Genomic DNA, 26,704 nt, shown 5'->3' with positions numbered 1-26,704 from the left:
CATAAAATTTGTTGTACACATATTAAATTGGATTTGCATTTGGAATATTAATATTTTAAAATAACATGAAATAAAATCATCAACTTTTGTTATACATACTGCACCAACTAATAAAATGAATCCATTTATTAAGTTTTGAATGTGGAAAGACGCTTGATCCTGAAAAATACATATCAAACATTTAAATGTGTATATGTGCAAGTATTTTTACATCTTTATTTTGTTTTGTGCTTTATTATATGAGATATTTACTAAAATATGGTTATAAATACACGAAAGTATATATACATAATAATCTTATTTTTAAAATGGTATTAATTTGGACTATATTATAAATCAAAATAAATCCTCAATTACTATTTAAAAATAGTCATAATAAGTATATATTTACACAAATACATTTGGATTTATATCCTGTAAATTACTTCAAAGTAGAACTAAATAGTTCGTACTTTAATATGATGCATTGATAATTTTAGAATTAAAATAACAAGTTTATAGGATTTAGATTTTAGAATGTAAAATTTGGTATTAACCACTGTTCACCCGAAGTCTGTCAATGAAGTGCAAACTATACAAGATTATTTTCACAAACACGTGAAGTTTGTGTTGAGAACAATAATAATAAAATGTTATATATGAATATAATTTATTAAGTTTTGATTTTTTATGAAAAAACCTTAAATAAATAAGATTGTATACTGGCTTTATGTATAGTTTTTGAAGAAGCATTTTAGCTTCACAGACGTGCATAATAGTTTTATTTTTCTTTAAAAAAATTTGGAAACCAAATGATTCAATAGAAAAGGAATCAGTTTTGAAAAGAGGCATGTATTGCAGAGGAACATAATTCTTTCTATCATCCTTGTCAATTGACAATATCAAAGTTAAATATAGTTCATGTTATGAAAATATTTAGCTTACACTTTTCATACATTTAAAAAAAAAAGAAAAAGAAAAAAAAGTTACTCTTTAAATTTTATATTTTACGTTACAATTTAACTACTAATAATGAGGGCTTGTGTTTTAAAAAAATCGAATCAAAATAATATACCACAAAACACCAACGCATCATGACATTACCTTGAAATTGTCATTTTTGAAGCTTTTTTTTTTATTAAAAAAATTAAAAATTAAAAAGCTCGTTCAGACGCTGTTGGAAATACTAGACAGCATTTCGGCAAACATCTTGATCCCAAAAATAACCTCCAAAATCGTACAGAACAATCAAGTCTGTCATCTTACAAAGTATTCTGAAACAAGTGTACATTCAACAACAGGAAAAATGATTACGAGATATAACATTCTCCACAAACTTAGTACATTTATAATGTTATCTCTCTCTCTCTCTCTCTCTCTCTCTCCCCCTCTCTCTCACTCTATATATAAGGGCACCTTTCACAACAACAATCTAAACCCCATCAACCGAAATTCACACATTTATTTATTTATTTATTTATCATTGTTCACTAATCACATCCACTTTGCTTCACAAAATCGTGTAGAAGACTGGATAATTCTCATCGTTTGTCAAGGGTCTAGCAACTGGGTCACAATCTCATCCATCCTCTGAACATACACTCAAACGTCGAAACCAACCAACCAAACAATGGCGAAGCAAAACATGGGTGTGACTGACTACTCGGGATGCACAGAGAAGCACAAGCCGAGCTATGGAAGAGTAACAGCCCCAGCCATCAGTCACGGTGGTGGCGGTGGTGAAGTCGGTGGTGTCGGTGGTGAATCGAAGTGACTGACTGACTGAGTGGCGATGGTGAGGGAGGGAGATCCGCCCATAAAGTGAAGAAGGAAAGTCGGGAGAGAGAGCAAGAGAGAGTGAGGGAGAGGAGGGAGCGGGCACATCGGGGGAGTTTGCAGGGACTCCTCTCATAACTGCTTCTTCATCAGTTGTAACAGTCCGCCGCCACTGCAGTAAGAACAGATCAGGACAGAACAGGACGGGAGAAACAGAGGGGCCTCAAGGAAAAGAAAAATGGAAAAGGAAAGGATGTGGAGGAGGAGGAGGGGATCATGGGTGCTGCTGCTGCTGCAGCGAGGGGTATTTGCAGGAGGAGGAGGAGGTGGAGGAGGATTGGATGATCAAGCGAGGAGGAGGGTGGAGGGGAGCAGTGGCATTGGCAAGCTCCTGCTGCTGTTGTGGTCATTTCATCTCGTGGCGTCCAGCTTCCCTCTACAGCTTCTCGCATCTGGGTCCACCACAGACGCAGCGCATGCTCGCAATCTCGCCACCCCGCTCGCGTCGCCACCCCAGCGCAGACGAGGTTCAACTCACACAACTCCCATTCTCAGTCCATTGTGGGTCTTGCATCCTCAGCTTCATGAGCGTCATGACTTTCATGAGTCTGTGAACTCACCGTGGGATATAGTGACACACGTTGTTGTTGTTGTTGTTGTTGTTGTGTGTACGTGTCCGCAGTGGGTAGGTTTGCTCTTGAAGCGAGGCGGGCGTCGACGAGCGCGCGGCGGCTGTCGGCGCCCTATGTGTGTCGATGGAATCAGGAGATTTGCAAGCAGGAGGCGATCGCCGTGCTGCTAGGACCGGACTGCTGCGGGTCCGTGTGCACCGACCTGAAAAACGACATCTTCAACTGCGGCTCCTGCGGGCACATCTGCTTCTACGGGAGTGTGTGCTGCAACGGCGATTGCGTGGATGTGTTCAGCAATCATCGGCACTGCGGGGTGTGTCACAACACCTGCCCTTTCGGCGCCTTGTGCCAGTTCGGTTTGTGTGAGTACACATGACGGCTCCACTACCACCAGAAATGCACTGCAATCCCGCGCAATTGCTCACCCGCGGCACTGATTCTGATTCCGCTTGTGTTCACTGTCTGAAGCGCAACGGTGCGTCATTCTGGTTGCCGCTGCCGCCGCCGCCGCTGCTGTTGCTCCCTATCTTTTGTTTTGTTTTGGTTTTAATTTTTAATTTTCTTTTTAGTGTTGCTATTTTTAGTGTTTCTTCTTTGGCCATTGCAGAAATGGGTCTCATGCGATCAATTGGGTTGCATCGCCTCCCAATTGTGGATGTGACCATCATTCATGACTGGAAAGGGAGAGTGAGAGAGCGATGAAGCGACACGACTAGTTGGGAATGGAGCCTTTGTACAACCATTCATTCCCCTTGTTCATACATTCCATTGTGAGGGTGTGTGTACATGTGTGTATGTAAATAAATAAATAAATGTGTATATATACACACAAGAAGGTCATGGATTCTTACATTTCCATCTGTGCACTGTAGATTTTTTTTTCTTCATAACTTTTCAATAGGAAAAAATTCATGTAGGTGTACCTTCATTTTTTGCAGATTTAAGAAAAAGGGAACTCTTGTTTGTTTGTTTTTTATGTTCTTTGCTTAATTCCTCTGGTGTTGATTGTAAAAATAATTATGTTACAGCACGTGAATAATGCTTTATTTCAAGTGAAATTAAAGGATGCAATTAGAAGTAGCAATTTACTAAGTTTCCAAAAGGTTTTTAGCTGAAAAAAGTGGTGAAACCTATTGTACATATTTTGCAAATTAAAAACTAAAATACTGAGTAAAAATGAAAATACTATGCTGCATGTAGGCTATCCTTAGTAGAGGATTAGGACGCTCTTTTGTTTGAAACCAAAAATTTCATTTCAAAGGTCTGTTCAGTTTTATCAAAAAACCTATTTTATCAAATCCAAATTAAATTTGAAAAGTGACATGAAGGGAATGTATTCTGCTAAGATTTATATTAAAATTCGGTACAACTTTGTTATTATATAGAAAATGAAATTAAAAAAAAAAAAAAAAAAAAAAACAATATGTGTCTGATATTAACCTCAAAAATGGTCTGAGTGAAGGTGAACAGTTTTGGCTACACTCTCATGGTGATGCACATTCCTCACTTGACTGTTAAGAAATAGTCCAAAACTTGATTTTATTTTATTTTATTTTATTTTTCTTTAATTTGAAAAAAAAATATTTAAGTTTTGATTATCATGGATTTACAATATACAAAATCAAATTCCATTTCTATTAAATGTTTGTATCATGTTTTTGGAGTTTGAACAATGAATTCATATAAGTTTGCATCAACATGTATTTTCTTAGGCAATAACATTCAAATGTATTATTATAGAATACAAATTTGGTACATTATGTGCTGCATATTCCATTCAATGCACATAACAATAATAAAAGCAGGTTTACAAAAATTGTAACGTCACATGAAATACTAAAAATTACAACATGAGTTATATTTTATTATTATTTACATTTACTGATCTTTTCATACTTCTTGAGGCTGTATAAAGATCAATTTGTATTGATAGGATCTTACAAATTTTAAATGTGGTGCAACTTGAATATATGCTACATTCAAACATAAAAACTCATTCGAAATTCATTCTTAAAGTAATATAATATGTGTCTAAATTTAAAACAAGAGAATTATTCTTTCTAGTACTACTATTTCATCATTTTAAAATTTAATGAGCATAGAAATACTAACAACAACTAGCAACAAAATAGAATCATGAAATGCATCAGCATAAATCTTATGGTTGTAGACTGTTTTGACCTCTTTTTACATCAAAAGAAAGAAAGATAATATTTTTAAATAAGACTAACAAACAAAGAATCACTGCTTTCAATATAGAAGAGAAAGTAATGATTTTAGAAACTATTATTTTTATTTTATTTTTAATTCCTTACAATGATTTTTTTAAAAAAAGTCTAATGTTTTCAATACTTTTCAAAATAATATTGATGCTATCAAATTATATATAAATTTATTCATATAGAAAATATGTACATGTACATATATAGTACTTTATTGATACTTGGTAACATTAAAATGCTTGTAATTCTACATAAAATACCATTGTATTAATATTTCAAAAATAAATTATAAATATTAATGAAATGTTTGATGCTTGTGCAATATTATTATTTTCTAAAATATCATTAATTCTACTCTAAAACCCACAAATATTCATCCTTAAAAAAGATGATGTCCTGTAATAGTACTGATGAAAAGTTGGTAATCTAAAAAGAATTTAGAGTTATTTTTTTTTGTAAGTTTTAGATTTCTACAAACCCTAAACCCTTCAAATTCAAGATTTAATTTGTATTTATACATCCTTTCCACAACCATACACTTATCACATTTTTATTTGAACATGGAGAATGATGCATCTGGGTGCTGCTGATCAAAAAACAAAGTTTAGAAATAAAAATCATTCATTGTTTTAAACAAAACGGTATCTGAATCACACTGAGTGACACATTTCAAAATCATTTCAAGAGTTGTAAAATAGTTTGGAACTATTGATATGTTTCATTCTGAAAGACCTGATTACAAAATAAAAAAAATCTCAAATCAGCAAATTATTCTCAACAACTTTAAGAGCCAAGTGCAACACAATAGTAGCATTTTCTATGACATTATCTTTTAGATTCTATTTTTTTATGTTTATTTTTTAGGTGTGACACTTGAAACCAGTTTAGGAAATTGTTGTGTGAAACCCTAAATCTTGGTTTTGTGTGGGTGCTACAGATATTATTATCCAAGGAGTTGCATATTTAGATAGATAAATTCTATGCATCCTTGAAGAAAGAGAGATGTTTGTGAAAAAATAATTTCGAGTTCCCCTCAAATTTGGTAAATCCATTGAAAGGATCAAATCATATGCACCCTTTGGAACATATAAGAATTGAATTTGACAATTATGATAAAAAAATTTAAAAAAGAACACTAGTATCATGTATATTATAATTTGACAAAACCTAATCAACGAAAAAGAAAAGAAAAGAAAAGAAAAAAAAAATACATACATACATTTTTCTAACACCTAGTAAAAAAGAAGAATGAATCTATAACTTAAACACACAAAAAGAAAGATATATTTATATAAATAAAAAAATAAAAAGAATGGCAATGAAAATAATCTTGCGCATCAAAAATTCTCACTATCTTAAAATAGAATGCTGTTGCTACAACCATGAACGCAATGAAATTTACACGGGTTCTCAAGATTGCCTTATTAAGGTTTTTTTTTACAAATGCTACAACTCTTTGAAGATTCCATTCTATTCTATTCTCTCTCTCTCTCTCTCTCTCTTTCTATATATTTATATATATATATATATATATATATATATATTCTTAGCAGGATAAAGATTTTATTTTATTTTATTTTATTTTTAAGGCATGGGACATGGAATCCGGGCGGCAACTACGTTTGCAACAGTCCCACTCCAATTGGGTAATGGGGTTGATATATGTGCCCAATCCTGTGAAAATGCTCTTCTCATGTTCTCTTGATGCCACCATTCTCACTTGGAATGACACTGGACGGCTCCTTCAGGTAAGCTGCAAATTATATTATATTATATTATGTCACTATTCCTGTGTGGGTTTAGGGCATGCATTATAATGAGCTAGAAAAATAAAACAATAAATAATGAACACAGATCTTCACTTTGTGTGAACTTATGTTTCTCATCCGTGTTTTTTTAATTTTTAATTTTTTTTCAAACTACATAATGGAGTTGTTCGTACCAAACATTGCTTATTCAAGTAAAGTTCAGGGCACAGGGAGAAGAAGGTCTTTACTTTCTTTAATTTTAATTTTATTTCTTTTCCTTTTGTTGTTTTTGAAACAGGTTATAGAGTATGGTGGTCCAGTCTACTGCTTAGCATGGGATTCAAAACAAAGGCAGTTGTTTGCTGGAGGTCGTGGTGTTGTACAAATTTTTAAAGTGTTGCGCCCTTCAAAAAACTACATGCAAATGGATTCTGAAAAAAAAGCATCCAACTATGTATGGAAAATAAATAAATAAATAAATAAATACATGTTGAATTATATGTGTGTATAGTTCTGAAATAATGAATATAAATGACATACAAAATTTGTGCGTGTGTGTATTTATTTTGGTGAAGCTTACAATATAATCAATTGATGCAACCAATTTCATACTTTGTAAGACACACACAAGTATATGTTTTTCTTTTTATTGATAGGATCCATTGTAGGTCAAATTTTTGGAATTTGTATACTGTGTCCTAGCCCATGAAGATATAGTTCAAGCTATTTGTTGCTCCCGAAAAGGAAAAGTATTCACCACTGGGTGTGAACACAGACTCCTTCATTCTTCCTTCCCTTTTATTTATCTATGGATGTGTATATATATATATATATATGTGTGTGTGTGTGTGTGTGTTTGTTGTTTTTAATATTTTTTACATAGTGGATGTGAATCGAGTCTTAAATTCATGTGAACTTATTTTAAATTTTTAATTTAAATTTAATTTTTTTTGCAGCGTAGACAGAACCATATGCATGTTTGAGAGTGACAGACCAGAGGAAACAGTCAGAAAAGTTAATTGTGCCCATGAGGTACACAACATTTCTCTTTTTCTACCCAATTCCAACTTTTGACAAAACAAATCCACAACCATTGTTCACATTAATCTCTGCCTAAACCCCAGTCCTCCAAACAAATTATATATATATATATATATATATATATAAAACAATTAAAGCAATTGCATTACTTAATAATTCTCTCGGCAAATCCATTGCCTATTAATTTACACAGGTGTACTTGGTGATGTATGTTGGGAGTCCAGGGGGGAGTGACAGCCGCAGCATTTGATATGGATGCAAATTTATTGGTGACAGGAGGGTACGATGGGTCCCTTAACATTTGGAGCCCCGAGGGCCATCGCCTTGACTCATTCCCAAACCTCACCAACCTCATCACCTCCATTGCCTACCTCCCTTCCACTCACACCTACTGGGTTTGTGGCAAACACAGGTCCCTAAACCTACCTACCTACTTACCCACCTACAAAAATGTGTGTTGTGTGTTGTGTCTAAATATGAAACCACAACATCAAACCCCAAATCCTAAAACCCTAAAACCTAAGTCTTAAACATTAAACTCTTAAATCCCAAAACCCTAAAACCTTAATCTTCAACCCTAAACTCTTAAATTCTAAAACTCTTAAATCCTAAACCCTATAACCCCAAATTCTACACCTCTAAACCATGATGTGTGTTTGGGAGGGTAAGGTAGGTCGGTAGTGGTGATTGACCCTGTTGCTCCCGCCATTATCACTCAATGGGTGGCTGACACGTCACAACTCCATGACCTCCTCCTTCACAAGGTAAATAAATAAAATAAAAACAAAATTAGACGCCAACTCAGCAAACGGAACCCAGTTTTGTTGCAGGAGTGAGCTTTAAACGGAAATATATATAAAATAGTAAAAAACATAATTCATTTATCGCTTCATCCCCTCGTGTTTCATCTACGGAATGAGCACGTGATCTGCCAGGTGTACCACGTGGAGGGGAAAGACATGGTGATAGGTCTCTCGGAGGTGGAGCACGAAGTAATCGTGTGGAGGTACGACTGCCTCATCCCCCACCGCGTCCTCCACGGTCACGCCAACTGGATCCAGGCCCTGGTAGTCGCCCACCGGAGGCCGCTCACGGAGCGGCTCCTGCGCCGGGACCTGTCCAATGTGCAACCGGGGAAAGCGCTGAAGCCCGCGCCCGCGGACCCCCGGGAACGGGAAATCCGCTTCAATGCGAAGGGGCTGCGAGAGGACGGGTCGGGGAAACCCGTGCTGGTGCCTAATCCCGCGGAGGCAGAGCTGGAAGTGTATAGCGGGTCCAGTGATGGGTCCATCCTGCGCTGGATCCCTGAAGCCGAGCCGCACAAGGACCTATGGACGCAGGAGGAACTTACTCGGAAGCCCTCCTGTGCTATAGTCTGCATTCTCTACCACCCTGAGCTCGATCTCCTCCTCACAGGTACATGCTGCATTGGCTCACCATGAACTTTCACTTTTTCTGATGATTTTTTTAATGGGTTTTTGTGGGTTTTTTCGGGGGAGATATTGGGTTACTTTTTAATTTGGTGATACTGTGGCTAACAGGGTCAACAGATCCGTTGATTCGTGTGTGGAGTATGGATTCCCAGCAAAACATTCCACCATGGAGAGGTGGGGATATGTGTGCCAAAGGACCTGATCTTATGAAAGGGCATACAGACATGGTTGTGGGCTTGGCTGCTTGCAAGAAACTGGTACCCCCCCAAATTACCCAACCCACCTTCATAATTGTTCAATTCCTGATATACTGCAAGATCTCAAAACCCTAACTTTTGAAAACCCTAAACGTGTAAAAAAGAAAGAAAGAAAATGAACCTTTTTCAGTTCCTAGAATCTACTTTTTATGTTCTTAATTGGGCAGAGTGGTTAATTTGGAATTTGTGACATTGTTGTGTTGGTTTCATGACTGAAGAGACATTTACCCCCTCAAACTGGTTAAATTGTTATAAAGGGAAAGAAAGAAAAAGAGAGAGAGCAAGGTGTTTCCATGTGGAATGACCATGATGATTGTGAGGCAGGTGGTAGTTTCTGCATCAGCAGATAAGACATTGAAGTGGTGGAATATGTGCACGCGCTTGGTGATAGACACAGTTCAATTTGGTTCTGAGTTCCCGTTCCAGGTGTGTAAATTGTTTAATTTATTTTTATATATTACATTTTGAAATGTTAACCACTATCATATGAGTTTATTTTGTAATAGTGTATATACAAATATACAACATTTCAAAAATCAAAATTTACATGTAACACAATAATCCTTAAGTTTTGGGAGGTATTGAATGCTACATTTGATCGCAACAAGAAACTCTATACATTTATAAATATTAGTACTTTTAACTTTTTTATTTGTTTGTGTTTTACTCAGTAATGTGGATTTAGAATATTTGCATAACATGCTTATAATTGATACTGGTGTTCCAGTTTATTTATTTAATTGTTATTGTATATACATATGTAGGACATGGCATATAGTGATTCAAGGGAAGAATTGGCAACATGTGGTGGGAGCAATATTGTCAAAGTGTGGAATGAATTTACTAAACAAACCAAGTACCTCCTGCACGGGGAATTACCAGAAGAAATAGTTATGGTTTGTGTTCATATATATATTTATATATATATACACTCATGCAAACATTTACATGTGTGTATGTATAAGATTCACTGTGATTATTATTAATTCTTTCTGCTTTAATTTTTTATGTAATGACTTGAATTTTTTTATATAAAAAGGTTATTTATTCATTTATTAAGAACATTTATAAAAGAACCAAATTACGTACTTTTGAGTGCATAATTGTATTTAATTGTTTGGATTTGAATACTTTGATTTTCTACATTAATACAAATTAGTTCTTTTATATGATTTTTACTATAAATTTTTGTAAATTTTTATTTAAATTTTTTTACTTCAATAATAAATCCTTGAAGAATTAAAAATTATAAATAACAATGTGTTTGATATGTTCTAGTTGAATTATCATTTATGTGTTAAAATAATTATGGCTTGACTTATCATTGATTTTGTTTTTTTTCACTCTCTGTTTTAAGTCTACATTTATTTTCTTTCATTTTATTTGCACTCAATTAATCATTCTCAAATCTCTTCAGTGCATTAGAGTAAGAAAATAAATCACAATGAAAGTTACTGTTTTTACACTTGAAAGACAGTTCACATATCACACATGATTTTCAGTAGTCATTTTGTAATGTGATATTTACAGAATTGATTACTTACAAATAGTTTCAATATTGTGTGGCCAATGAGTAATTGTGGTAGAACATAGAGATATTACATGAGTTAGCAAAACAATCGTTCATGGGTTACTTAGCACTTACTTGAATAATCATGTTTTCTCATATTTTTATCATAAAAATGAGAAATAATTTTTCGGTTCAAGATTGAATTCATTTACTTATCCGTCTTCAGGTTATCTAACAGTCATTGAGTAAATTTTCTGCTTTTTTATTCAATAACATATGCATCAAAGTATGATTTTGAATTGTCAATATATATATATATATATATATAATTTACTTGGCCTTCAAATAATACAGCACACCTCAAATCTTGAGATTGGCTGGGTGATCACAAACTTTTGCGCAGTTAAGAGTCTGACTGAAATCCATCGAACAGACAACACTACAGTGAACATTACTGATACATCCACTGCATCCTCCTGCACAACTGCTTTCTTATTAATCAACTTCCTTCATCATCGTTTATCTTTCTATATATATCTCTCTCTCTCTCTCTCTCTCTCTCTCTCTATATATATATATATGTATGTATTTGTGTGTGTGTGTCATTAAAAAGAACATTAAGAGTATCGTCCATGCACAGACTTGTTCCATCCGACTTCTGAATCCGCATTGTGAATCCACCGACAGTGGCAAACAGTAAGAACACGCACTGTCGATAAGAAGTGCGGCGTGGCTCTGTATATGCAAGTTCACCAGTGTCGGCGAGAATCACTGACTGGGTGTTGTTGTTGACGGTGTTGCTGGTCGCGTTTGGCCAGGTGAAATGGTGCAGGTCGAATGAGGGACTGTGGGTCACGGGCGGAAGCGCCGGAACCGTGAGCACCTGGAACCCGGAAACGGCGGCCCCTATGAACACCTTAAACTACCGCAACCAGGCGATCACGTCGCTGCTGGTGGACGAGCACAACGACGCGCTGCTGCTGTGCACGCTGCACGACGCCTCCATCCACATGTTCAGCCTGGCCTCATTCCAGGAGCTGGTCTCCTTCTCCGGCCACCAGGACCAGGTCCACGCCATGGTGCACATCAGCACGCGCAATCAGTACTTGTCTAGCTCCTGGGACTTGACACTCTGCGTGTGGCTCATCCCCGACGCAGCCTCTCTCGCCACCGCAACCTCCTCCTCCTCCATCTCCTCTTCAGGTAGGAACAAGCCCCAGATCCATGATAAAGAGGAAAGCAACGGGGTCGCGGCCACCACCCCAGCGGAGGAGGCGATCAACTGGGGCGACGACGCCAAGCCTTACATGAGCCAATACGAGAGGGACCATCCCGCAGTGATGCCGAAAGTACTCCAAGCGCACTTGCAGCAGACGAAGTCAGGGATTGTGACGCACCGATTCCACAGCTCCTCCTCGCATGATCCCGAGCTCAAGCAGCATCAGTCGGTGCTGCATCCGTCGTCGTCGTCGCTGTCGGTGACGCTGAAGGCTGCCCACCTCGGTTCCTCGCTGTTGTCGAAGATCGACCTCCTGGAAGCCCAACTGAAACCCAAGTGATTATGTTTTTTCATACTTCGGGATGTTTGTTTGTTTGCTAGTCGTGATACAATGACTTGAAACCATGTTTGTCTTTTTTACAGTTTGTGTTGCAAGCGTTCGGAGGTTGGTTTGTGATGCAGTTGGCTTGTTGATATCTGATCTTCTTCTTCAGCTGATTGGCAGACCTTGCGTTGAAAACAGTGGCCTCATTGTTGAGGTTCATTTCATTCCAAAACAAGTGTTGAATGATTTCGTGCACTACTGTCGATTTGAATGTGAGGAACGTGACAGAAGGTTTCTTCGGAATGTTGTTTTAGAGTTCAAGTGTTGTTGTAACTTTTGCATCGTAAATCACACGTTTATCTATATTTGGTTTGGAACTGATTTGAGTAATTGATTTAGAGTTTGATGGATTCTGGATTTTGCGTCCCACAGTAGTTCAGAATTTGTGCATCGATGCGATTGTTTTCCAACACTTCACCCTATCTTTTGCATTTTTTTGATGGAAAATGACACTCATGACTCACTTTCAAAGAAAATAAAATAGTGTGAAGATCAGTGTGATAATTAGCTTTCTTCAGATACAAAAACATGTAGCACAAATTCCACATTGGTGATAGGGTTAATCACTTAGAACTTTTGATTTGTTTACTCTGACTTTATTTAATCAGACCAGTGTTAGCAAAACATTTCTAAATGAGTTATTTTGTAATTTTTATAATAATAATTTGAAACATTTGTAGCACATGCAAAGTCATGGAAATAAGAGCAATTTTGGCAATCATTCTTTCTGCAATTCCAACCCAAGTTCACTCTTTTTAAACTGAAATCAAAGCCAAATTTTTATTATTTTATTAGTTTATAAGAAATAAAAAACCAACACATGTATATTAATTTCTACATAAACACGTATTTACTAAAATTTTATTTTAAAAATTTATCTCAAAATATCCAACTATTTGATTCTATGATATAAAATTATAAGTTTAAAAAACAAAAATAAAAAGAAAAATCATACTGGTTTAACACTTGTAAAACACACAAGATTAATATAAAAGGAGAAAAGATGACTACTTCTCCATTTGTACACGAAAGGATAAAAATTCAGACATAAGTACATTGTGCAGGATCATATATTACTGTATTTAAAAAGGATTACTGTAACTATTTGGAAATATGTTTTTTTTTATTTTTTTTTATTTTTTTATTTCAACATTGCTTCATCCATGCAATCTCTGTATTTTAGCATACTTTTACTTGTTGGTAGGTTGACATAATCAGAGAATTCGAATGAAATTAAATATACAGAATTAAAATTTGGAATATTAAAATAAATTCAAACTTCAAGTGTGTCTCTTTAAGGATAAGATGTAGTTCAATGCGAAGTAATAAACCATAAGACCCAATAAGTTTAATCTTGTACATGAAAGATTGAATATGGTTATTCTAAATTGTTATTTCATAAATAGAAATTATCATTCCATCAAACAGAATGGGATAATTCTATTGATGCATTAAAAAAATAAAAAAATAAAAAAATAAAAAATCTAGTTTGATTTCAATTCTGATTTAATAAATTTCACAATGAAATATTAGTTTACTTTTGCATTGATTGAATTGGAATAATCACAATTAAATCAAAAAATTAAAATTGAGAGAATACAAAAGATTTGAAAGAAACTGATGAAAATTGTCAGAATATTTTAATATGCATTCTGAAACGAGAGCACTTATTTCTTATAACGTTTGTGAAGATGTTTACTTAGTACATAATTTAAAAGATCAGCATAGAAATTATAGCATATGAATATTAAATAATACACATTGTGGTTAATAAGCTGTACGTGATGGAAAGGATTTTGTCAAAGTTCAAATATTTTCGTTGAATAATGAATTTGGAAATTTTTTGTTAAGCTTCGTTTGATTGAATTTGAAAACTTGTAGAAAATTTTGTGTTTTTAACCTAATTTTCAAAATATTGTGATTGAGAGCAATTATTCTGATTAACACATTTACAGCAAAAAAATTCCTCTGCCTTCTGATTATAAATGTCATTTCAAAGATGGTGTTCAAAAATTCATATTGTGAAAGATATTGTGAAAGAAAATTCAGGATGAAGAATGAATTGTGACTTGAAATAGAAAATCCTTGTAATATCAGTTTTAAAAAAAATTAAAGATCTTGAATCATTAGAGTTTTTCAAATGTTTATGCTGTGTAAAATGTGGAGATGGAAGAAATAAACAATAATAAAAACCATAGAGTGACATGTACAATGATTTTTCTTCAATGGTATTTTACTTCAATTTATAAAAAAAGAATTACAATGTTAGCTATTCCAATATCATGAAAAAAAAAAGAAGAAGTGATATTTAGTTATTGATTTTACATTATGGCGGAGATTGAAAAAGAACCAATAGATGCTCCTCCTCAACCTACTTTGGAATCATGGATCTTTGATTCCTTAGAACGCGACTTTCAAGAGGTAATATTCAAAACACCTCCATTGAAGATTCACTACAATTTCAATGATAAAATAATAATTTAATGTCTATATATATATATATATATATATATATATAGAGTCAATGAAGAGTCTTTTTGCTTATAGATTAAAATGCATAATTTATGATTGTATCAACTTCATAGTTGAATTCTAAACAAGCACTCAAATCATCTCTAGGTATTGACGGAGCTTGAGGGGGATAGAAGTTTTGATAGATTTCGCGAAGAATATGAGAAAATTCATCGTGCCTTGAGAAAATCACATGGTATAACAAACAATAAAAATTCAACAAATAAATCCTTTTTCACAAAACAGTTTTTGAAAGCTGTTTATTGCTTTTGGAAATTTCTAATGCAAAAGATTTATAAATATATCTTTTTTATTTATAGAAATTAACCTTCATTCAATACATAATTATTTTAATGTATATAGTAAATGTGCTAACAACACATATATTTTCATTTAACAGAGAGTGAGAAGAGGTTAGTAAAGAAATGTCGCGAATTGAATGGAGAAATTCAAAAGAATGCAAAAAAAGTAACAAGTTCATTAAAGTTGAATGAAGAAGATGCAAAGACAATAAGCAAATTGAAGGTTGAACTTGATAAAGCATGGCAGATGGTCGTTGAATCCCAAGACAAAGAAGCAAAAGCCAAAGAACACATTCAGTGAAGCATTTTAACAAAACCCTAAAACTCCCCTTTTTCTTATTTGTTATTTGACAATTCAGTAGTTCATTGCATATGAATTGTGAAGAATGTCCCATGATCTATTTTTTTTTTTTTTATATATATATATATATATATATATATATATATATCGTTTTTGAACATAAATATTATTGATCAATGTTGTGCAAATATTGTAGCATTGGAATCTCATTAAATTCAGAGTTTTCTCTTGATTATTATACACATTTTATAATTTTGATGTGAATCTATTAGAGTTCATTTTTCAAAATCTTGAATCTCAGAACAACAATGTATTAAAATTATGAACAGTTTAATTTGTTCATGTATCAATTTTTACGATATTATAACATTGAGAATGAACGTAATTTAAAAATTATTTGCTTGGATTCATGAGATTCGTAAGAATTGCATACAAAAAAATAAAAATAAAAGAAAAAGAAATAAAACTCTATAATAATAAACAATAAAAATTTAATAGACTGATGGATTCTTTTGTTACATTTATATTCTTATTCTTATATAATTCTTATTTTTAAATTTTCTTTCTTACCAATTATTTGCAAAAATTTTCAAATTTTTATTACAATTTTTTTTTTCCAACTTTCAAATTGATGAGTTGGAAATATTAACCTCAGAGGAAAAAAAAAAAAAAAAAAAAAAAAAAAAACTTAACTTTATTTAATAAAAATGACAAGATAAGCATTCTAAAACACGTGAAGACCAAACAACTCAAACTTTTCTACTTGGATGTTGTCTTTAAAAGTGCATCCAAAAGTATTCATTTGCTTTTAGAGAAGGATTGAGGATAAGTTCAAGTTTATTTCTTATTTTATTAGTATTATTATTATCATTGTTCAGAATAGTGACAGCCTGGATATTCTGACAGGGCATTGAAAAAGCAACTTGCTGATCTGGGCGATGACGTGGTGGATCGCGGCGCTGCTGCGTCAGCACGTCCTAATTCCGAGGTGATCCATAACCGTGTCCCCCTTTTACATATATTTTTATTTTTTATTTATTTTTATTAATGAAATCAGATTACTTATGATTTTTTCAGACTTTTTAAAACTTTATAGATTTTTTAAATAATAATAATAATATTAATTAATGTTGTAAAACACTGTGTACTTTTTTCAATATTTTTTTGAACCCCACTGTTATTGTAGCTTTTAATTCTTAGTCCAATATAATTTTCCCCAAACCAAAAAGTTTCACCTACTTTTTGGAATTCGTTTCTTTGGAAAGTAGAATTCAACTTTATTTTTATACCTAAAAATTGTTTTGTTTCCCATTCACATGGTTTGAGTGTAAGTATAAATAATTACATTCAAACTTTTCATATCTTGCATATCAAAGGGATTCAAAATGTTTTGATGGAAACCTTGAAAAATTTCATGGATATATATATATATATATGGAAATCTTATTTATATATGAATAAGATTTGGTTACTAATTCCAAGCTTGGTTCATTAATTTCATATTCATGCCACCTCATTTTTATTTTCCTATTTAAGTTTAAAAAGTGTAATAATTATATCATTTTTTTGATTTTAAGAAAACCATCTATTCCATTAAAAAGAATAATAGAAATGATTCTAATGTAGTTCTAACTTATATATATATATATATATATATATATATGTATATCACAACTTAACTAATACCCATTATTTAGCCTCTCAAGGTTTTGGAACCGGATGAGGAGAAGGAGAAGACAATGCGCCAAATTGAAGCTTTAAAAGGATATATTGAAACCCTAAAAAAAGAAATTGATGGTTTGCAAGAAAAAACCACCCTAGCCAAAACAAGAGTCTCCGAGCTTGAGTATGAGTTGGGTAGTACCAAAGAATTGCTAGCTTCCAAAACATCCGAATATGAGAGGTAATACTACGTTCTCACTTATAACCATTCTATTCCTATTGTTCAAAAAACATGTTTATATGCAAACATGTTATCTAAATTATAATGCCATCATACAAAAGAAGAAGACGAAGAAGATGTGAATGTATATTTTATAGTGTGAACAAATTGGATCAACATTGTACATTACATTCATTATGTTTCTATTTATATTATCATTGAAACCACTACATGTGTTGATATTGAAAATTTCAGTTCATCATGCATGGTATTATTTATTTACTTACTTACTATTTATTTTCCTTGTACTTTTCCTTTTTGAATTAATTTCAAGGGAAGGCTGTCTTATTTGCTAGTAGCATATCCAAATGAATTTGAAATTGTAGACAATATTGTATGTGTTAAAACCAACATGGCTGCACATGATAACAACTTAATAATTTGGAATCTGAACCTATTAAGTTGATAGTGAGAGAATTGGTACAATGTATTAAATTCTCTGAAATCAAGTTAAGTAATAAAAGATTAAAAAAAAGCCGTGTTAATAAAAATATTCTATTGCACTACACATACCTCTGTGACATTTTTGTTTTATGTTATCACAAATACATTCTATATATATATATATATATATATAATACTGTTACATTCTGCATACATATTCATATTAAATTTATAAATTTTCCTAAAATATCAATGAGTTAACATATTATTAAAAGATGATAAGTTCTACCCATAGTTATTGACAAATAAGCACCACAAGTTTTCCAGTACCATAAAAATAGATAGTTTTCTTTCTTTAATATTTAAGTATAATACAGTTTTTACTCTATTTCTATGAATACATAAATTTATTTTGCCTGAATTTCATAAAATATGTATTAGTCATTTTAGTGAGAAATTATATTTACAGAAGTCTTAACCATGTGATTATTCAACAATAGAATTCATGGAATTATTGTGAGTTATGAATTACAATATATTCTGTCTTTGGAAAACTATTTAGTTTTTTTCATGCTTATCATTAAAATTATATTTTATAATGAGTGTGTGCAAATCTATATATATATATATATATATTTGGAGAATGCAGGAATCTATTCTGTCACATGTATCATTACATAATGGAACTATATAAAATAAAGTGAAGATAACAAACATATAAAAAAAATAGGTCGAATTTTCATTTCAGAATTAAAGATGCATATTCAAAAAATTACATTTTTTTAAACAATTCAGCAAGATTTGTAGTTGATAATTATTTGATGTTAACTCTTTATTTATTTATTTTATTTGGTATCTTTTATTTTATTTTATTTATTGCTCAAGTCTAAATTTTAAAACATTGTACTAGGAATTTTAGTTTCTATTATTGTATTAGAGTTAAACCATGTATTTTATAGATTCTGAAGTTATTATGCATTATAAAATATATATATATATATATATATATATATATATATGTGTTTATAAAACATTTGCAATGATGAATTAAACTTGTAATTACGTTTGAGAATTTATTACAGTATATATATTCACTTATTTATTTATTTATTACTGTGATGTGTATGTACATATGTGCACAAAAATGTTGTAGTTTAAAAATGATTATTTATCTCATTTATTATTTTATAATAGTCATTGTATACTATTTTGAATTGCAGTTGATTAACATTTTTGAGAACTCTTAATCTGCAATCATATGTTTCAGTTAAACTAATTTTCTTAAGAGCAATGTGTATTTTTCTTTAATAATGATTAAATTTTAAAATTAGTCAATCTAGCCACAAACTATAGAGAGATCCAAATCCAAAAAGCTGAATTCTTTTAAAGATTTATTATTTCACAAAAATAGAAAGAAAGAAAATTAGAACAAATTTTTTCATATTTTAAAATTTGTAGTTTACATGGTGGCTATTCAAGCATATGTGTGTGTGTTTATACAAATATACACATATATATATATATATATATATATATATCTACGCACATATACACATGAAGAAATTATGACACAGAAAAGCACAAACAAACCAAATTAGTAGATTAAATGTTTATACAAAATAGAAATAAACTATCCTTTATAGTTATTGTAGAAAGAGTCAAATTTTACTGAAGACTCATGTAAATTTTCAGTTCATGTAGAAAATGATGTAATTTCATGAAAGTAATAATATTATTCCATTTCTAAATTATGATCTTTTTGGATTACAATGTAAATATTAAGTTTTATGAAAACGCATGTCAAATGAAAAAGTATTATGTTTTTTTTTTATAAAATTATGATAGAGAATTAAAAAAGAAAGAAAGGATTGCTAAACAACTAAAGACTCATATTGCTGAATTGACTTTTAAAGACAACGAGATAAAAAATCAAATTAGCTTATATGACTCAAGTCGACTCCAAGGAGTTCATCTCAGCGATGCTTTAAAAGAAGCCAAAGTTGTTGCTGAAAAGGCAACTAAAGACTTACAACTTTTGAACCTCCGGGTTTGTTTTTCTATTTTCTTATATATATGAAAAAGAAATTAGTCTACATTAAAATTATTGTGTGCAAGCTATTAAATATTTTAGTTGTTTGAGGAAAGTACCTTCAACATGAACATGTATATATATATATATATATATATATGTATACCTATACATACAATGAAGATTTTCAATTTCAACATTGTGGTTATATTATCATGTTAATTGAATTGTTTTTTGAGACTTTGAAAAATAAAAAAGTATTGTTGAATTAGAGCTTAAATTATTGCATCATATTTTAAGATTTAAAAATAATATGTTTAGATGTCAAATACGTTGATGTTTCAAAAAAAAAATTTTGGGTGCAATTTTAATTAATTTGAATCACACATTACAGATGGAAAAATTAAATGCTGAGATGGAGGAGCAAATTAGTGCTAACACGCAGTTGTTAGCTGATAATAGTCAGAAACAAGTTGAATTGAAGTTAAAAGAAGAAGACATTGAAAATCTAAAAGAAGAACTTGTTTCTGTCAACAAGGTACCTTTGAAAGTTGATTCAATAAATTCAACTAATAAAAATATAACACAATGATCAAAATACTGTAAAAAATTGAACAGATTTTATTAGTCTGAAATAAAGTTTGATTATTAAATACATGATATATGTATATACGTATATATATATATATATATATATATCATTGTTAAGAAGACATGACAAAGTATATTAGAAAATGCCAATAATCGGGTATTCAATGTTGTGGTTTGATCATTACATGGAATAGTTACAAGATGTGGCGTTGAACAAAATCAAATCCATGGAATATGCACATGAAGATTTAGATAATAAGCTTCGTTCCCTAGTGGACCAAAAGAATAAAATTGAGAGAGATTTGGATAATCAAACAAAAGTTGTTGAACAACAAAAAAGACGTATTGAGGAAATTGTTAGAGAAAAAGATATCATCAAAAAATTAAAAACCCAAGTGAGCCTAGTATCCTTCTTTAAATGATACTTGTAATGATAAACTATAATTTTTTTGAAAAAATTAGTAAATTTTCTTTGTTAATCTTATCATTCAGGGCATTTAATTTATTACATAAATGTTATATATATATATATATATATATATATATGTAATCTTATCTTTTCAAATAATGATTAATATTAACAGATGTTTTGTGTGCTTGAAGGCTGATGAAGAAACTATTAAACAAATGAGTCTTGTAAAAGTTGAGCATATTGCATTGAAAAATATTGAATGTGAACTAAATTTGTACAAGACTGCTAGCATCAAGCAAAATGCAAATATCAAAGCTTTGGAGGATCAAAAGCAGAAGGTTGCAATTGAATTAGCCGCAGAATTATCAAATTATAAACATGTAATTCTTCAAGCTGCCTACCTACTCATGTAAATGCCAACACTAATTATGAATGAATATATATATATATATATATATATAGAAAGTGTTTTTTTTAATAATACATATGAAAATAAATCACATATTTGTAGAATAAAAAAATAAAAAAACATTGTTATGATATTTTTAATGAGAAAAATTTCATACCCATAATCAAAACAACATACAATCTATATCGTTTTTAACTTTGATATGTATACGAAAATAGGGTGTAAATAACTAAAGATGTAAACTGTAAAAGATTTAATATAAATCACACTAAATGAAACATTTTTATTGTTACCATCGACACAGGCTCAAGAACTCATACAAGATCGAGAGTCTCAAATTTTAGATTTTCATAAAAAAATTGAGGAACTGAACATAAGTCTTAAGCAACAACAAAACAACAATGAAGCAATACGTAGCGAAAGAAACATTTATAGCAAAAATTTGGTGTCTGCTCAAGATGAAATAAAAGAAATGAAACGCAAATTCAAAGTCATGAATCATTTAGTGGAACAACTTAAGGAGGGCTTAAATTCAAAAGATGCTGCTATTATTAAAGAGCGTTTTGAATTGTTAAAGGTTTATAAACTTAACACATTGATTTAAAAAAAAATAAAAATGTAATAAATATTTACATTATACAACCTCTATCATTGTATGTAAATTACCCAAATCGTTTTGATAAATAAATGATTTTATTTATTGAAATCTAAACAATCAACACAATAATTGTTTTTATTATAAAAAAAACAAAAATAAATATATGTTTAATTGTTATATCTCTAAATGTCAGTATTTGAAATTATGATGAATGCCAATTATTTTGAATAATAAATAAATAGTTTTTATTTTTTATTTTTTGTAAACATGTAACATAAAATATAAAAGAACTTTAAATTTATGATCCAAATTGGTCGCAGAGAGAGTGAGAGAGAATATAAAATATAATATGTTCTGAACTTTATTTGTCTCTTAAAACCTAAAATTATTAGCATATATATATATATATATATATACATAAGTAAACTGAACACAATATTGAGATTATTCAATTTTTGTAACTATTTATTTCGTAATTAATGAGAATTATATTTTGAAAATAAATTACCACTATAGGTGGAGAAAGAAAGGGAAGTTCTTAAAAGAGAAATTAGCAAAGTGATGATCAGAGCACAAGCGGCAGAAGCATCAATAGTGGAACAATTAAGTGAAATAAGGCAACTTAACCAAACTTTAACACAAAATCAAAGCAACATTATTTCAATCCAAAAAGACCTTGAAGCTTATAAAAATGATAGAGACACTCTTGGAATTCAGGTACATTTTGAATATTCTTTGTTAATTTTTCAAATAAAATTATTAAAATGAAAATCTGAAAAAGAAGTCCATATATGAATATATATATATATATATAGATGCATTCATACATTCATTGCTTATTATATATGGATTTAGACTGTTTAAAATTAGACTTACCAATTTAGTTTTACATAACTAACTGTTCTATAGTATTGTTTTGTTCAAATTCACTTATTAACAATCTTGTGGGTATTCAAATAACTCATGAATTCAATATGTTTTTTTTGCTAATAAAAAATAAATTGACAGTTGGTAAAGAAAAACCAAGAAATAAAATTGATATATGAAAAGATGAAAATTCAGACTCTCACGCTTAGCAAAGGTCAAGCACAATATAAAGATCGAGTTCAAGAAATTCAGATCTTAAAGATTAAAATCACTAACCTTAAACGAGATCAAATAATATTTTCTCGTAGTGTGAAAAACATGTCTGTTCTCAAAAAGAATATATTCAATCTTTCTAAAGAACTTAATGCTGAAAAAACAAAGGTTCTTTCTTTTCTTTTTCTCAATTTTCAATTTTTTATTATTATGTTTTTAGGTTGGGTATTAAAATAATATCACATAACTTACAACCACATCTGAACTATATTTCTTATATGCATTGTCAAATCCAATATTATGGCAAAAATTACAAAAATTGTTAACTTTATTGAATCTCTCATGTATTGTTTGTTGACCTAAATAATGTATGATATAATTTTTTTTTTGCTTTTGTTGAGTTCAAACATGGAAATGAGAGTCAATATGAAATAATAAGCTCACAAAATTAAATGGGTAGATTACTTATATTGCCAATTAATATTTCCAAACGTGATGAAATGTAAAGTGAGCATCGAAACACGTTAAAGTTATTTTATTCTATTTAAAATTGAATGGTTGTATTAAATTACAACATAGGTAAGGGCATTATCAGAAGAACTAGAAAACCCATTAAATGTGCATAGGTGGCGCAAACTAGAAGGATCAGACCCTCAAGCTTATGAGATGATAATGAAGATCCAAACATTACAAAAAAGACTCATTCTTAAATCAGAAGAAGTGAGCCTTCATTTTTAAAATCTTATTGTTTTTAGTGAAAATTATTCACGATATATTAATAATATTTTTGTGAAATTTTTATAGAATTTGATGATTTTTTTTTTTTTAAAATACATGTGGTTGCATTTAAATGTACGATGCAACTATAAAACACAATCCTTTATGAAATTTACTTCATGTAATTTTTGATATTCATAAATACATAAATTCAAATACAAATAAAAAGAAAAAATGGGTGAAAGTGACACCGGAGTATTATACTTCTTTCAAAATACAGTTTGAAATATTCAAAATCAAAAGAGAATGCAATGTGTGGTCTTTTATTTTTTAATTTTTTTTGTGCAATTTTTCTGTTCGCTTAGAAATCTATGAAGACAATCACATAATTATAAACAATGAATCACTTGTTTTAATCCCTAGGAGAAGTCAATTATGTTTATAACACCTCAAATGCAAATGCAAGTAGTTTTAATTTTGAACCATCTAACTTCTTACTTCATACACATAATTATTATTACGATTTTTTTTTTTTTTTAAGAAATATATAATCAAATATATATATAAATATATATCAATCATTCACAGGTGGTGGAAAAAGATTTGTTGATACAAGACAAAGAGAAGCTGTATGCGGAGCTATGTGGTGTTTTGGCCAAACAACCCGGTCCCGAAATATTTGATCAAATCGTGTCATATGCCCGAAGTTTAAATCAAAAGTCTCAGCAAATAAAAGCAATGGCTTCTGAATTAAATATGTTCCAGGTTGGTAGAATCCCACATTTATATACAAAAAGAATAATACTCCTTTTGCTTAAAAACTATGCATGTATGTGTGCAAGTCTTAGTTGATATATGATATAACTAAAAAAAGATTGATTTGAAAAAAAAATTGGTCATTTTTTTATTATAATTATTACGACTTCAATTATTTCATGGTTTTTTAGAATTTGGTGACAATGTTCGTGTCTTTCAGCTGCTACACAACCCAACAAATCATTTAATTGTTATTTTTTTTCTAGATATTTTAGTAATTGAATTGCCATAAAAATCTTATGGTTTTTGGTGCTTGACTATATTTCAAAATATTGGGTTTCTAAATTATAAAGCTGAAAAGTAATACTAGATAAAATACAAAGTTTTTGGTGTTTTTTCTAAAATTAAAACCACCAAAATGCAACGAATATTAAAATTTATTTGTGCCAATCTACTTTGAAATTCAATAATGTTAAAACAAAGGAAGAAAATGGTTATTTTTAAGTAGAGACCTGCCTTTCCTTTACTACACCAACAACATACCATTGCTACAAGTTTTTAAACAACTTGGACACTAATGAGACTAAAAAGTATATTAAAAAAAACAATATCAATCCACATAGATACCCCTTTTTACACATTGTCTTGTTTGTTTTAATTAGCTATTGTTTTATGCTGCTAATGTTCCTATGTCGTATGTTGTTGTTGTGTTTTTCTATTATTTTAAAATCTTTTAGACTCATTAATGTTTTGACTTTTTGAAAAACTTGTAATACTAGTGTATTGTTGGTGTGGCATGGGAAGATGTTCATGAAATAAAACAAGAGTGTCCATAGAATAAAAGTGAAGTGTCTATCTTTTTTTTTTTTTTTTTTTTTATTTTAATGTGTATAATTGAGAATAGTTTTGACCAAAAACAATAAAAAAAAAATAAAAAATAAAAAAAATACACTAATACCCCAATGCATTGAAGTTTATACAATCAACATTATTCGTATCTTAATACTTTCTTTAAAGAATTGTTTTTCAAAATATTAGAGGTCTCATACCATCAACATTATTTTAATGAATTAGGGGTTAATATTTTAACTATTTTAGAATTCAAAAGTGTGTCTTAAACTACTTATTTGCATTCCATTTTTTATAAGATTTCAAATTCAGATTTATTGAAAGCCAATAATAATATTGTAAAAATTTGTTTTAATATCAAACATAGTTATGGATTGAAATCAAGGATTTTATCAAATTTTTTTTCTCATTATTATTTTCTGATTTCTAACTTTTAATTCCAAATAACTTTAAAAATCAAAACATACATTGTAATTGTAAAAACAGTCGTGTGTTTCCAATATGATTCTTGGATTTTGAAGTTCAAAATACGAAAGGAATTGATCAAATGACTTGTTTGTAACAATTTTTTCATAATAAACATAAATATTATTTGTAGCAATGTTTATACCTGAATATTAAAAATCTACGATGTCAAGTTCCGGGTGTGCTATAACAAATTATAATATTTGAATACTCAGACTTATAAATTAGACAGTTACACTTTTCAGTATATATATATATATATATATATATATGTATATTACATTAAAATTAAACATTTTAATTTTTTTCGATAAAAACATGGATAACTTTCTTCCTCTTGTTACTATTTTGTTCATTTTTTGAACTCTATCATATTCATTAATTTCACAAAACTCACCAATTAGGATTCAGTTGCTTTCATCCATAAACTAATGCGGTTTGTCAATTCCTTTGGAAATTAAAAGGCCCATGTAAATATGCTATTGCCAAATAAATGGATAAATATAATTAAATGAATGTTTGTGGCAGGTTCACATCGCCAAATACAAACTTGAGGTGGAACGATCACATAATGAAATTGATTCATTAAAAAAACAATTACATACAAGTAAACAACAAAGAGAATCTACTAATAACATCAAAGATAAAAGATAATATATTTTTGTAGAAAAGGTGCACAGGATCAATACATTAAGTAAAATTCATGGAAGTTGTAAACTAGATCTTGCAATTGAAAGGATATTTCTTAACACCTAAAGACGATTTTATTAAGCCATTATTCATCTTTCATATTGTTCAATAGTTAATTTTGAAATATTAAAAAAAACCCAATTTTTTGGTTACACTTAAATTTTATCTTTGGAATATTATTATTGGATAATAATGAATTTTTATTTGATTGACTGATTGATTATGGCAACTTAATGTTTTGAGTTTCAATGTGTGTATCATGGATTGAATTGGAAGTAAAAGAAATAAATGTAGAATAGTCTATTATTTTCATAGTTTGAAGAAATTGATTTACGTCCTTCAAGTAAAATCTATTGATTAAAATTGAAACATTGAAATAATCGAATCATGAAATAAAGTAGTCAAGTAAATACTAAAAAGTGTTCTATGGTGTATTATCTTCATTTGTTTTTCATAATACAACAAT

The 26,704-nt window shown here is 30.4% G+C and overlaps 2 protein-coding genes across 13 annotated transcripts; both read left to right on the top strand.

Moving 5' to 3' along the window:
- Positions 1-2,761: 2,761 nt before the first annotated feature.
- On the top strand, positions 2,762-13,455 carry LOC112294227 (uncharacterized). Of its 8 annotated transcripts, none has more exons than XM_073539989.2 (14): positions 2,762-5,064; positions 5,547-5,651; positions 5,974-6,038; positions 6,199-6,357; positions 6,656-6,811; positions 7,026-7,120; positions 7,314-7,389; positions 7,623-7,810; positions 8,072-8,162; positions 8,334-8,814; positions 8,940-9,088; positions 9,413-9,514; positions 9,853-9,984; positions 11,417-13,455. In XM_073539989.2, exons 4-14 carry the CDS (start codon positions 6,208-6,210, stop codon positions 12,155-12,157), a joined length of 2,361 nt encoding a protein of 786 aa, XP_073396090.1. In that variant the 5' UTR covers positions 2,762-5,064; positions 5,547-5,651; positions 5,974-6,038; positions 6,199-6,207; the 3' UTR covers positions 12,158-13,455. The 8 variants fall into 8 exon arrangements, with proteins under 8 accessions (XP_073396090.1, XP_073396091.1, XP_073396088.1 ...); XM_073539990.2 differs by lacking the exon at positions 2,762-5,064 and adding an exon at positions 5,071-5,250; XM_073539987.2 differs by lacking the exon at positions 2,762-5,064 and adding an exon at positions 5,071-5,416.
- A 1,028-nt stretch (positions 13,456-14,483) lies between these two features.
- Positions 14,484-26,462, top strand: LOC112294226 (uncharacterized). Of its 5 annotated transcripts, XR_012219315.2 has the most exons (16): positions 14,484-14,623; positions 14,822-14,909; positions 15,114-15,312; positions 16,223-16,304; positions 17,014-17,219; positions 19,488-19,689; positions 20,066-20,209; positions 20,457-20,657; positions 20,866-21,054; positions 21,388-21,660; positions 22,198-22,398; positions 22,690-22,929; positions 23,341-23,481; positions 24,067-24,243; positions 24,501-24,824; positions 26,077-26,462. XR_012219315.2 is itself a non-coding variant. In XM_024544490.3 (15 exons), exons 1-15 carry the CDS (start codon positions 14,531-14,533, stop codon positions 26,200-26,202), a joined length of 2,553 nt encoding a protein of 850 aa, XP_024400258.1. In that variant the 5' UTR covers positions 14,484-14,530; the 3' UTR covers positions 26,203-26,462. The 5 variants fall into 5 exon arrangements, 3 of the variants coding, with proteins under 3 accessions (XP_024400258.1, XP_024400257.1, XP_090100110.1); XM_024544490.3 differs by lacking the exon at positions 24,501-24,824 and having other exon boundaries at positions 17,023-17,219; XM_024544489.3 differs by lacking the exon at positions 24,501-24,824.
- The last annotated feature ends 242 nt before the right edge of the window (positions 26,463-26,704 follow it).

The sequence above is a fragment of the Physcomitrium patens genome, chromosome 17, assembly GCF_059467195.1.
Source record: "Physcomitrium patens ecotype Gransden chromosome 17, ASM5946719v1, whole genome shotgun sequence".
NCBI lineage: Eukaryota > Viridiplantae > Streptophyta > Bryopsida > Funariales > Funariaceae > Physcomitrium > Physcomitrium patens.
The sequence above is the reverse complement of the archived record's forward strand: the minus strand, read 5'-3'. Positions and strand labels throughout refer to the sequence as shown.